Source organism: Epinephelus moara, chromosome 6 (genome assembly GCF_006386435.1).
Source record: "Epinephelus moara isolate mb chromosome 6, YSFRI_EMoa_1.0, whole genome shotgun sequence".
Classification (NCBI taxonomy): Eukaryota; Metazoa; Chordata; class Actinopteri; order Perciformes; family Serranidae; genus Epinephelus; species Epinephelus moara.
The window spans coordinates 39,538,335-39,550,840 of NC_065511.1; the positions used below are offsets into that span (position 1 = coordinate 39,538,335).

General features: G+C 43.9%; 1 protein-coding gene across 1 annotated transcript; it reads right to left on the reverse strand.

Moving 5' to 3' along the window:
* Positions 1 to 462: 462 nt before the first annotated feature.
* Positions 463 to 8,788, reverse strand: pnp4b (purine nucleoside phosphorylase 4b). Its single transcript, XM_050046618.1, has 7 exons — positions 8,664 to 8,788; positions 4,628 to 4,800; positions 4,239 to 4,342; positions 3,361 to 3,536; positions 3,028 to 3,218; positions 2,686 to 2,765; positions 463 to 814 (listed from the first exon to the last, which is right to left on the reverse strand). The coding sequence occupies exons 1-7, from the start codon at positions 8,684 to 8,686 to the stop codon at positions 674 to 676; spliced, it is 888 nt and encodes a 295-aa protein (XP_049902575.1). The 5' UTR covers positions 8,687 to 8,788; the 3' UTR covers positions 463 to 673.
* Between the last annotated feature and the right edge of the window lie 3,718 nt (positions 8,789 to 12,506).

Sequence of the window (12,506 nt, forward strand, 5' to 3'; positions counted from 1 at the left end):
AGTTGTAGGCGCAACAATTGAATTTGTTTAGATAGCGCCCTCTGGTGTTGAATATGTAACCAGTGTGACACCTGACCCTTGTGACAAGATGACCCGCTCTCCCCTATTAATCAACACCTATGTCACCAACTGGTGTACGGACACTTGACGAATGATTGACAATATAAAATTACAAAGTTATGGTGATAGAAATTTTTCACAAATCATCAAGATGAGGCTGAAAGCTCTGGAAGAAATCTAGTAAATGGACCTTGGGGTAAGAAGAATTAAACTGAATAATACATGTATGACATTATCATTCATTAACTGTTTATACTGGTGATGATAAAGTGGTTGGTGACTTTACACTAATAAATGTTTTGGCTACGTTACAGTGTCTCATACTGTTATAAACACTTTCTATAATGTTATAAGTGATATGAGGGGAGGAGATAAATGTAAAAGAACATTTCAGAGTCCTCAATCATTTAATCGTTTTATTGTAAAGTTAACAACTGAAACACAACAGCAGCATAAAGCTACAACAGAGTTACAGACTCACTGCAGCGTCATGACAACAAACACTGACAGAAGCTGCAGTCAGATATTACACAGTGTTGTAGATGTTCACAGTGATGAGGGTGGTGGTGGACTCCTCTGTGGCTCTGTTGGTCTGTCAGTGGGTGCTGATGAGTCAGTGGGTGTTGATGCTCTGCTGCTGGCAGCGAGAAATCAGTGTGGTGACAATTTTCTGCAGAACCTCTGCCCTCATCTTACTGGTCTGAAGAACCTCCTCATGGTTTACCTTCTCCTCCCGGCTGTAGTCCAGAGACACCTGCAGCACGACACAGGTGGCATATGTTAATGCTGTCTTACAGCCATCATACAGCCACAACACAGCCACATCACAGCCACAACACAGCCACACCACAGCCACAACACAGCCATATCACAGCCACACCACAGCCATCATACAGCCACATCACAGCCATCATACAGCCACAACACAGCCACATCACAGCCATATCACAGCCATATCACAGCCATATCACAGCCACATCACAGCCACAACACAGCCATATCACAGCCACATCACAGCCATCATACAGCCACAACACAGCCACATCACAGCCATATCACAGCCATATCACAGCCATCATACAGCCACAACACAGCCATATCACAGCCATATCACAGCCATAACACAGCCATATCACAGCCACATCACAGCCATAACACAGCCATATCACAGCCACATCATAGCCATAACACAGCCATCATACAGCCACATCACAGCCATAACACAGCCATATCACAGCCATCACACAGCCATATCACAGCCACATCACAGCCATAACACAGCCATATCACAGCCATAACACAGCCATATCACAGCCATAACACAGCCATAACACAGCCATATCACAGCCATATCACAGCCATAATACAGCCATCATACAGCCACATCACAGCCATAACACAGCCACATCACAGCCATAACACAGCCACATCACAGCCATAACACAGCCACATCACAGCCATAACACAGCCACATCACAGCCATAACACAGCCACATCACAGCCATAACACAGCCACATCACAGCCATAACACAGCCATATCACAGCCATAACACAGCCATATCACAGCCATAACACAGCCACATCACAGCCATAACACAGCCACATCACAGCCATAACACAGCCACATCACAGCCATAACACAGCCACATCACAGCCATAACACAGCCACATCACAGCCATAACACAGCCACATCACAGCCATAACACAGCCACATCACAGCCATAACACAGCCACATCACAGCCATAACACAGCCACATCACAGCCATAACACAGCCACATCACAGCCATAACACAGCCACATCACAGCCATAACACAGCCACATCACAGCCATAACACAGCCACATCACAGCCATAACACAGCCACATCACAGCCACAACACAGCCACATCACAGCCACAACACAGCCATCATACAGCCACATCACAGCCATCATACAGCCACATCACAGCCATCATACAGCCACATCACAGCCATAATACAGCCACATCACAGCCATAACACAGCCACATCACAGCCATAACACAGCCACATCACAGCCATAACACAGCCACATCACAGCCATAACACAGCCACATCACAGCCACAACACAGCCATATCACAGCCACATCACAGCCATCATACAGCCACAACACAGCCACATCACAGCCATATCACAGCCATATCACAGCCATCATACAGCCACATCACAGCCATATCACAGCCACATCACAGCCATCATACAGCCACATCACAGCCACATCACAGCCATATCACAGCCATCATACAGCCACATCACAGCCATATCACAGTCACATCACAGCCGTCATACAGCCACATCACATCCATATCACAGCCACATCACAGCCACATCACAGCCATCATACAGCCACATCACAGCCATAACACAGCCACATCACAGCCACATCACAGCCATCATACAGCCACACCACAGCCATCATACAGCCACATCACAGCCACATCACAGCCATCATACAGCCACACCACAGCCATCATACAGCCACACCACAGCCTTATCACAGCTACAACACTGCTGTCCTTTTTTGGGTGGAGTACAGGTCCATTTGAATAATTGTGTTTTCCTTCACCACTGTCACATCAGACATGACTGCTATCCACTGACCATGTTGGTGATGAGAGACAGACCAAGAACTCTGAGTCCACAGTGCTTCGCCACGGTTACTTCAGGAACTGTACTCATACCTGAGGAGAGGGACAGTGTGAAATAATGAGAACATGTTCTTTCACTATATTAAGGTTTATAAGCTTCACTTTAACTACACTTTTTTGAATTTCAATTTAAACTAACTGCATCACTATGTACTTAATGCATACGGCAGAAAAGTTTAGGCTGCGATTTCGCCTAAAGTGATAAATGAATGAGACGGGAATTTGTGGCAGCCCCATGGTGCAGTCTGTGAGTAAAAAGGGCTTGTGTGTCTGCCTGTCTCTCTTCCTGTCTTACCTACAGAGTCACAGCCCAGGATCAGTAGCATTCTGGCCTCTGCGATGGTTTCAAAGTTTGGGCCGCTCACCATACAGTAAACTCCCTCCCTGACGAAGTCGCTGCAGCCGAGCTCAGAGCCCACTTCCAATGTCAGCCGCCTCAGATCCTTACTGTATGCATCAGACATACAGGGGAACCTGATTCCAAAACTACAGACAGAGACACAGACAGGCGGTGAGACACATTACATTGTCTTAATGCTGATATAGTTGATTTCATCTCAGGGCTCATATATAACTGTGTTTGTCTCTTCCAGTCTCTTCCTGTTCTCTGTCTGTCCTCCTGTCTTACCGCTCGTCGTTGGGTCCACACAGCGGATGCTGTCCAGCGAATCCTGGTAGGTTGATGTGATCTTTGATGATCATGATGTCACCAACTTTAAAGTCCGGACATATTCCTCCAGAGGCGTTGGTCACCAGCACGGTCTCCACCCCCATCAGCTTAAAGACCCTCACAGGGAACGTCACCTGAGACAGGCAGACAGACAGACAGGTGAACAGTGAGATAGCCTTTGTGGGATCGGCAATCCAGTGTGTTCTAGTCTGCCCCAGGTTCTCGTTGTAGACAGGGAGGAGTCCATGAGGATCCCGATCAGATTTCCTCTACCCATATGAAGCAAAGATAAATCCAACACAGGACATAAAATGCTATTTTTGTGGAGGCTTTATTGTCTTCACAATATATTGTTTCTTATCTGTGAAATAAAAGTAAGAAAAGCTTTGTTTCCACTGAGGGAAATGGTTTCAGCTTACAAATAGCCAGGAGGTCTGCATCACTGACATGTAGTTGCATTTTTGGGGTGGTGCATGTCAGGCTATGGCATAGGGTGCATCAATGCAGAGCCTACGGTGTAGGTACAGTGTCGATTCAATGCAGAAGTATAAATCCCGCTTTAGGATGTGAACCCTGAATCCGCCAACCCATCCTGACCTCTGACCTACAACCCCTGAGCAGTACACAAATTTCACTAAAAAACAAAACAAAACAAAACATTACCATAACTCATAATCCAGGCTGCAGTCATGTTACCCTTAAAGCGTAACTGGTGAAACAAATAAGGAGAGTATAAACAGAGCTGGTGCTCCTCACAGCTCCTGGCAGGGTCCACCTTTGTTTCTATGCAAACAGTCAAGATGGAACAGTCACTTCAGGATGTTATGAGGACTCACCTGACAGAGGGAGTAACCTTCGTACAGGTGGAAGTGACCCTGCATGAAGACACAGGAAGTGCCCTCGATGGTCCCAAACACCAGACAGCCTTCATGACCAGTGACTGAGTGAGACACAAAAGGGGGACATTATATCAGAGAGGGAGAGACGGTACTGTATGTAGACATGCACAGTACGCTGTCAATAGTTAAAATAATTTTAGGAAGCAGAACATGTTCCTGTCAACAGTCCCCCCAAGGAAAGACTGCGATGATCAGAACTAAGGACGCTTCAGAGGAGGAGAAGTAAAGCAGGGAGGATGAAGGAAGGAAAGGAAAAAAAAAGTAGGACAAATCAAAACCTACAGAGGCTCCGCCCCCTCAGTTGTCAATGGGCGGGGCTTACTCACCTGTGCTGACAGGGAAGTTGGGGATGTCCTGGTACCTGAAGATCTGTTTGTTGGCGGCTCCGTCAGCCAGAAGACCGAGTCCTGTACCACAGATCACTGCGATCTTTGGACGATGACTCGTGTGGTTCAGAAGCCACTCAGTGGTCAGTTTGTAGTGCTCAAAGGAGCAGCAGCTGGGGGGAGGAGAGGGTGAGGTAACTGCATACTGATGGCAGGGTTCCTTCAGAATTTCATTCAAAACATTTCAAAACTGTTCCGTGACTTTTTAAGGACCCATAAAAAGAAAATGTTGTCACACATCGAAGCGTATCAGAGCTATGTTACGTCGACAGCTTTAGAAAATAAATTTGCCTTACTGAAGCAAATTCATTACACACAACAAAAATCCATGACTTCCCCAAAACTTTCGATCCATCCATCCATTTTCATCCACTTATCCGATGCCGGGTCGCGGGGGCAGCAGGCCAAACAAAGCACCCCAGATGTCCCTCTCCCCAGCAACACTTTCCAGCTCCTAAGACCCTAAGGCGTTCCCAGGCCAGATGAGATATGTAATCCCTCCAGTGTGGTCTGGGTCTGCCCCGGGGCCTCCTACCAGTGGGACGTGCCTAGAACACCTCTAATGGGAGTCGCCCAGGGGGCATCCTGATCAGATGCCAGAACCACCTCAACTGGCTCCTTTCGACGCAAAGGAGCAGCAGCTCCCTCCAGATGTCTGTGCTCCTAACTTTATCTCTAAGGCTGAGCCCAGTCACCTTACAGAGGAAACTAATTTTTGGCCGCTTGTATCTGTGATCTCATTCTTTCGGTCACTAACCAGAGCTCGTGACCATAGGTGAAGGTTGGGACGTAGATGGACCAGTAAATCAAAAGTTTTGCCTTCCGGCTCAGCTTCCTCTTCACCACGACAGTTCAGCACAGCGCCAGCATCACTGCAGACGCCACACGAAACCACCGATCCATCTCACGCTCCTTTCTACCCTCACTCGTGAACAAGACCCCGAGATACTTGGGGGCAGTAACTCTTTCCTTCCAAGGGAGCAATTCACCATTTTCTGGCAGAGAACCATGACCTCGGATTTGGAGGTGCTGACTCTCATCCAGACTGCTTTACACTCAGCTGAAAACCGCCCCAGTGCATGCTGGAGTTCAGGGTGTGATAAAGCAAACAGAACCACATCATCTGCAAAAGGCAGAGACGCAACTCTGAGGTCCCCAAGCCGGACCCCTTCCTCCCCCTGGCTGTGCCTCGAGATCATATCATATCATATCACAAGCAGGATCGATGACAAGGTACAACTGTAGTCAGGCCAAAACCCACTGAGACATTTGTTTGACTTTACGCCGACTATGCGGACACAACTCTCACTTTGGTCATACAGGGTCTGGATAGCTTGTCTCAACAACCCTGGTACCCAGTAATCCTGCAGTACCCCCCACAAGACTCCCTGAGTAATGCAGTTGTAAGCCTTTCATTGATTTTTACTAATCCCATTACTTTTCCAGGCCTGGAAAATGTTATTGTCAAATTCAATGACTTCTCCAGGTTTTCCATGACTGTGGGAACCCTGTGAGGAGGTAGGAGAGGGTAAGGTAGCTGCATACTGAGGGGGGGTAAAGTTCTTCCTCACTTACTATACAGGTGTGAGGATATAACTGAACACGAGTACACCTCAGTGATCATTAACAGACAAACAGCTTTTTTATCTTCATAAAGAAAAGTGACCTGACAGCAGATTTTACTGAAAAGAACTGTTGAAAGTGGAGCTTCGGTTCAAAGATCAAAACTTGAACTGGAGATTAAAACTGAACTCACCTGGATTCTGATAATAACTGTGGTGTCACGTTGGTTTCATTCACCAAATAATCTTGCGAGGTTTCTTTGCCCAATCCCATTTGTTATTTTACTCCTACCAGAATGCACTGCACAAGAAATAAGATGGACTGCACTTGTTTAGTGCTTTTCTAGTCTTCTGACCACTCATGGTGCTTTTGCACTACAGGCTGCATTCACACATTCACACACTGGTGGCTGAGGCTGCTGCGCAGGGTGCCACCTGCTACTCAGTGATCATTTACATGCACTCACACACAGATGGAACAGCCATCAGGAGCAATTTGGGGTTACTTCAACATGCAGACAAGAGGAGCCAGGGACTGAACCGCCGATCGTCCAATTGGTGGGATACCCGCTCTACCTTCTGAGCTACAGCCGGATCCATGACTCAGCAGCCAAAGGCTGGGTTACTGAACCCAATTCACTACCGCCTCTCACACACCCAGATACTGTTAACTTTCTCATTTTTGGTAATAGAAGTAACAGAGCACCGTACGCCAAAGATGGCACCCCCATCTCACATGTACCTTCACATTTTCTATACAGGAAGCAGATCTGCGTTTCCAAGGATAGCGAAGGCATGACCCGCCCTACTCTGAGTGGCTAGTACTTGTTGGCTTTGTTGGTTGGGTTGGTTAAGTTTAGGCAAGAGGAGCGAGATTGGTTAGGATTAGGAAAACAATGTCAGGGTAAAGACCTTTTCACACTGAGTCCATTTTTTCAGATGCATTTTTTTAATTTGTCAACTGAAAAAAAAAAAAAAACTTCAATGCACAGAAACCGATGCACTTTTTTGTTCTACGCATTGAGAAAATTTGCAAACGAGACAAAATGAAAAGGCACATTTCCTCTCTTAATTCTCTCCACTGGAGTTATTCATCTGTCTTGCATTATATTTATCCATCTTGCATTTGGAACTGCAGCTACATGAAGGGGCAGAGCTGTCCTCCGTCTCTGTCTCCACACTGTCTCTCTCTCTCTGTCTGTATGCGGTCCACATTTGCCCCCCTCGTCATCATCATCATCCACCTGAATATTACTATCTAACCTGCTGAACGAGAGCTATCTGAGTTCTCGGTCAGTCGACTCTAAAGGCTTCTGACAGATGCAAAAACATAGAAAATCAAAACTGTTCCAAAAATTTTGTGTCAGTGTGTAAACATGATTGACACAACATGACATCATATTTATTTTTGTATGTGCGACAATTTTGGATGAAAAAAAAACTGACTTAGTGCGCAAAGGCCTTAAGAGTCAGAGTAGGGGGGTTGTGGCTTGGCTAGCTAGGATAAAACGCTAATTTGCATATAGGAAACAGTGGCTGTGTCTCAATTCAGAGGCTGCAGCCTGAGGCCATGAGGCTCTTGTTCCCCAAATTTGAAGGATGCAACCGATGAATCCTCCGTGGCCCACCGCAGCCCTTCCCTTCTATGCTCTTTGTGGTGCGGAAGAACAATCTACAGTTTGAGCAACCGTCCCAGAGCAAGCTCAGATGTGCTTAAGTTTTCTTAAGTCTAAAAAAGAACCTAAAGTTTAAGGTTTAATACATTAATGTCAAATCATCACAGGTGTTTCAGGGTATCTGCAGGTTTCAACAAGTCAGAATTAAGACCTTTTAAGACCGTTTTAAGACCCGGTGGATACCCTGTGTTTAAAGGTTACTAAAGGTTGATCTAAGTGGTCCACCCAATCAGAATCAAGAATTCTCAGTGGTCATAAAACATTCGTATTATTCATGAATACATGCAACATTTTAATTAGCTTTGTAGTGAAGGACTGCATTATATTTTATAAACTTATCATGTTTGTATATGCAAACCTTCATATGTAAATTAACCAACAAGTGCAGTAGCATAACATGGAAATATTAGTACCTCAAAATTGTAATTAAGTACAATACTTGAGTATGTGTGCTCCCGATAACCATTTATTAATAAATTTATCAACATGTCATTGTGAGATGAAACAGTTAACAGCTGATATATATATATATATATATATATTACATATTTGTAACATGTATACACTGTATTTATATATATTACATTTGTTGATTTATTCAGTTTCAGTTAAAGTGATTTCAGAATAAAGTTTGTCTTCACGCTGCGTCAGCGTACAGAAACACAATCTGATCTGAATTCAGTCAGAAAACTGAATAATTCAATGTATCAAGTGAGAGAAGGGTGGGGGTGGTCTTACCAGGAGTTTCCTTTGGTGTGCATCGTCCAACCGCAGACATGAAAAGAAGAAGAAGAAGAAGAGGAAGACGAGCAGAGTCAGTGAGAGTGAGCGTGCTCTTCTCTGACTGGTTGAACCACAGCCTGTAAATACAGTCGGGGTCATTGACTCTGTGTGTCTGTGACCTTTGACCTCTGCTGTATGTTCAGTCGAGGCTTAAAGTTCAGCAGGTGGCTTCTACAAGAGAATCAACTCAGATATGTGTACAGTCTCTATAATGTACACACACTGTATAATGATAGGGGGCGGTACAGATAACATCCTCTTTAGAAGCACAACATATCATAACTGTTCATATCATATATATTACACATAACAAATATAATGTAATGACTTATATATAATAGATAAAAATATAACTGTATATGAAAATATTGAAAAAAATGAAGTTTAAAGCGTTAGTCTTCAATTTTAAATCTTTAAATGAACTCAGAGTTGAAATTAATGAAATCTGTCAATTAAACTTTTAGTTTCTACCACAGCTGATTTCACTTATTTTCCTTTGATGAAAGCAGAAGTGAGCTGACTATCTGCTGATCCAGAGTCTGTTATCTGACATCGTAAAACATCTTTATCTTTATAGACATAGATATAATGTATAAAGATCGATAGATATAGATTATAAATATAAATATAGATGTAACGTGTATAGTTAGATCCATCCATCCTTCGCTTACCCAGGTTGCGGAAGCTGAAAGCCCCAGACATCCCTCTCCCCAGCAACACTTTCCAGCTCTTCCTGGGGGACCCTGAGGTGTTCCCAGGCCAGATGAGATATGTAATCCCTCCAGTGTGTTCTGGGTCTGCCCCGGGGCCTCCTACCAGTGGGACGTGCCCAGACCACCTCTAACAAGAGTTGCCTAGGGAGGATCCTGATCAGATGCCCGAACACCTCAACTGACCCCTTTCAATGTGAAGCGGCTCTACTCCGAGCTCCCTGTGGATGTCCGAGCTCCTCACCCTATCTCTAAGGCTGAGCCCAGGCACCCCACGAAGGAAACAAATTTTGGCCGCTTGCATCATTCTTTCAGTCACTACTCAAAGCTCATGACCATAGGTGAGAGTTGGGACGTAGCCGCACCAAACTGAGGATCAATCTCACGCTCAATTCTACCCTCACTCCTGAACAAGACCCCGAGATGCTTGAGGCAGTAACTCTCTCCCAACCTGTACAGATATAACACATATAGATAGATAGATGTACTGTAGATAGAACACATATAGATAGGCAAAGATTATAAATATAGATATAATGCGTTTGGACTCTACCTGTATCCTGGACTCTCACACTGAGTGAACTGGCCAGTCGTTGTTTTTTATCTTTATGTGACTATTTGCCCCATCCTTGAAGAGCACCTGATTTTTTTTTGCAATTAACTACACAGTGCCTTTACCCTGTGCAGCACTCCCTACTTTTTCTTATGAAATAATAACTACGCCATACCCACTGGTAGCTTTGTCACCTTCTACCCATGCCAGTCCTCAATGCCTATATGCAGTTTCACATAGATTGACCACATCAGTGAGTAGAAAAACGTAGGACAGACAGAATGACACACTGACAGTTTCCGTGATTATGTACAGCATACCAAAAATTAGAAGAAAAAACAAACATTGGTCCACAGGGGGAGCCACAGCGATCGGTCACATTTTAGCCATTTTGAAGCATTTTTCTGTTGTTATAGCGCCACCCAGTTGCCAATTAGAGTTAAATTTCTCCAGTCACCTTGAGGTGTCATGTTCTACATATCTACCAAGTTTAGTAAAAATCCATATGGTGGTTAGGCCTAGATAAGAAATGAGCTCTCTAGCGCCCCCATTTTGTTTGATGGGGTCAATAATGGAGGGGTCCCCTCAGATTATGTGTGGTCATATGCCTACAAAGTTGCGTGGTGATGGGTGAAACCCTTGAGATGTTATACACCTTTATGTGATGAGCCACGCCCTCCGCAATATTCATTGCCTTATAGAAGCTCAGTTTTAGTAAGTTTTCCAACTTTTGCCAAGAGGGAACTTTAGATATTGGTCCCTAGATTATGTTCACCCAGTTTCATGCAGATCGCTCAAACTTCCTAGGAAGAGATCCATTTGAAGTGTTTTTCAAAAAATTCAAAATGGCGGAAAATCTATATAAGCGGAAGTTATGGGTTCTTGAGGCAAATGTGTTCCTCATGAGGAGAGGCATCTCTGTGCAAAGTTTCATGTCTCTACGACATACGGGGCATGAGATATGCCCATTCAAAGTTTGCAATTTCAATCGGTTGCTATAGCGCCCCCCTTTGGCCAATTGATGTAATATTGCTTCATTGGCATCCTCCCATGACCCTCTACCACTGTGCCAAATTTCACATGGATTGACCAAGTCAGTGATGAGAAAAACGTGGAACAGACACACAGACACGCCCACAGACAGTTTTCGTCATGATATAGTAGGATAACTTGTGTGTGGCGCCACCTGGTGGTTTCTGAACAGAACTATAACTCTGAGATTAAATTATCAGCTGATTGACAAACTGAACTGAATCTTGTTGGTTTGTTTTGTCGGTGCAGAAACAATAATGTATTTGTATCTATTTTAGAAACATTAATATGCATGTGCGTTTGAGTGACGGTTGTTTGGATTCATTTTAAATGTTTGTTGCACTAAGACTTAGTGAGAGAAAATTAAGTAGAAACTGATCTCATGTTGATGATGATCAGCTGGTTAGAAATCATTCCTCTTCTTCTAACAGATTTCCAGCAGGCTGTATTTATTCTGCCAGGTGTGATGCTGCTCTCTGCTGGTGTACTTTAGATTTTAGATGCAAACAGCAGAGCATTAATTAAATAAAAGAATAAAAATTAATTACAGCGTTATATGGGGGGGTATACATACACACAAACATGTATGTATACACTTTTTGCATGTTACTTGTGTTTGTTTCTGTTTTTTTCTTTGTGGTCCTTCCATCTTCTGTGCTGCTGCTGCAGTGACGTTCTACATATATATTCTATATCTCTGCTTATATTACTACTGTTGAACCACGACTGTTAGCAGTAGCATTAATACTGCAGTCCAGGCTGAGGTCAAACAGTTTCTGCTACGTCAGCAAAACCTCCATCATTCTGTTAGAGTGTGTGTGTGTGTGTGTGTGTGTGTGTGTGTGTGTGTGTGGTAAAGAGCTGTGTGTCGCCGTGGGAACGCTTCTGCAGGAATCCAGCACATCAGTTGCCATAGAAACTGTGTTTCCATAATAGCAACAGTCTGTGTGTGTGAGAGAGTGTGTGTGTGTGTGTGTCCTGCAGTATTTTATTTTTGTCATCAACACTTCCACTAATAATAATAATAATATTAATAATTGTAATATTAAAATTAATAATAAATTAGTCATCAGACTGATTGCAGTGATAATTAATTGATACGTGTAAATATACATATAGACAGTAAATATGGACAGACAGACACACAGCCTTCTGTCTGTCTGTCTGTCTGTCTGTCTGCTCTGTTTTTATTACTGAAGTAGTTACAGTATCAGCAGGGGTTGCGTTAGACGTCATTTTGACTGACAGGGTCGTTAAAATTCCGTCACACTCTGTTATTACCTGTCATTTTAATTTTAGCTGTTGCTGGCTGATAAACGTTATCAGTGTTACCTGCTCGTCCTTCATCCTCCACCTCATCAGTCCCTCTTTGTTCCATAGTTTGGGCTCTGTAGCATTAACATTAGTAATTAACAGTGAATGTTCAACACTTCAGCCATGGAGATGTTGCTCTTTAATTTTCTAATTTTTAAAATGGGTAAAATCTCACTTCATTGTAAAGCT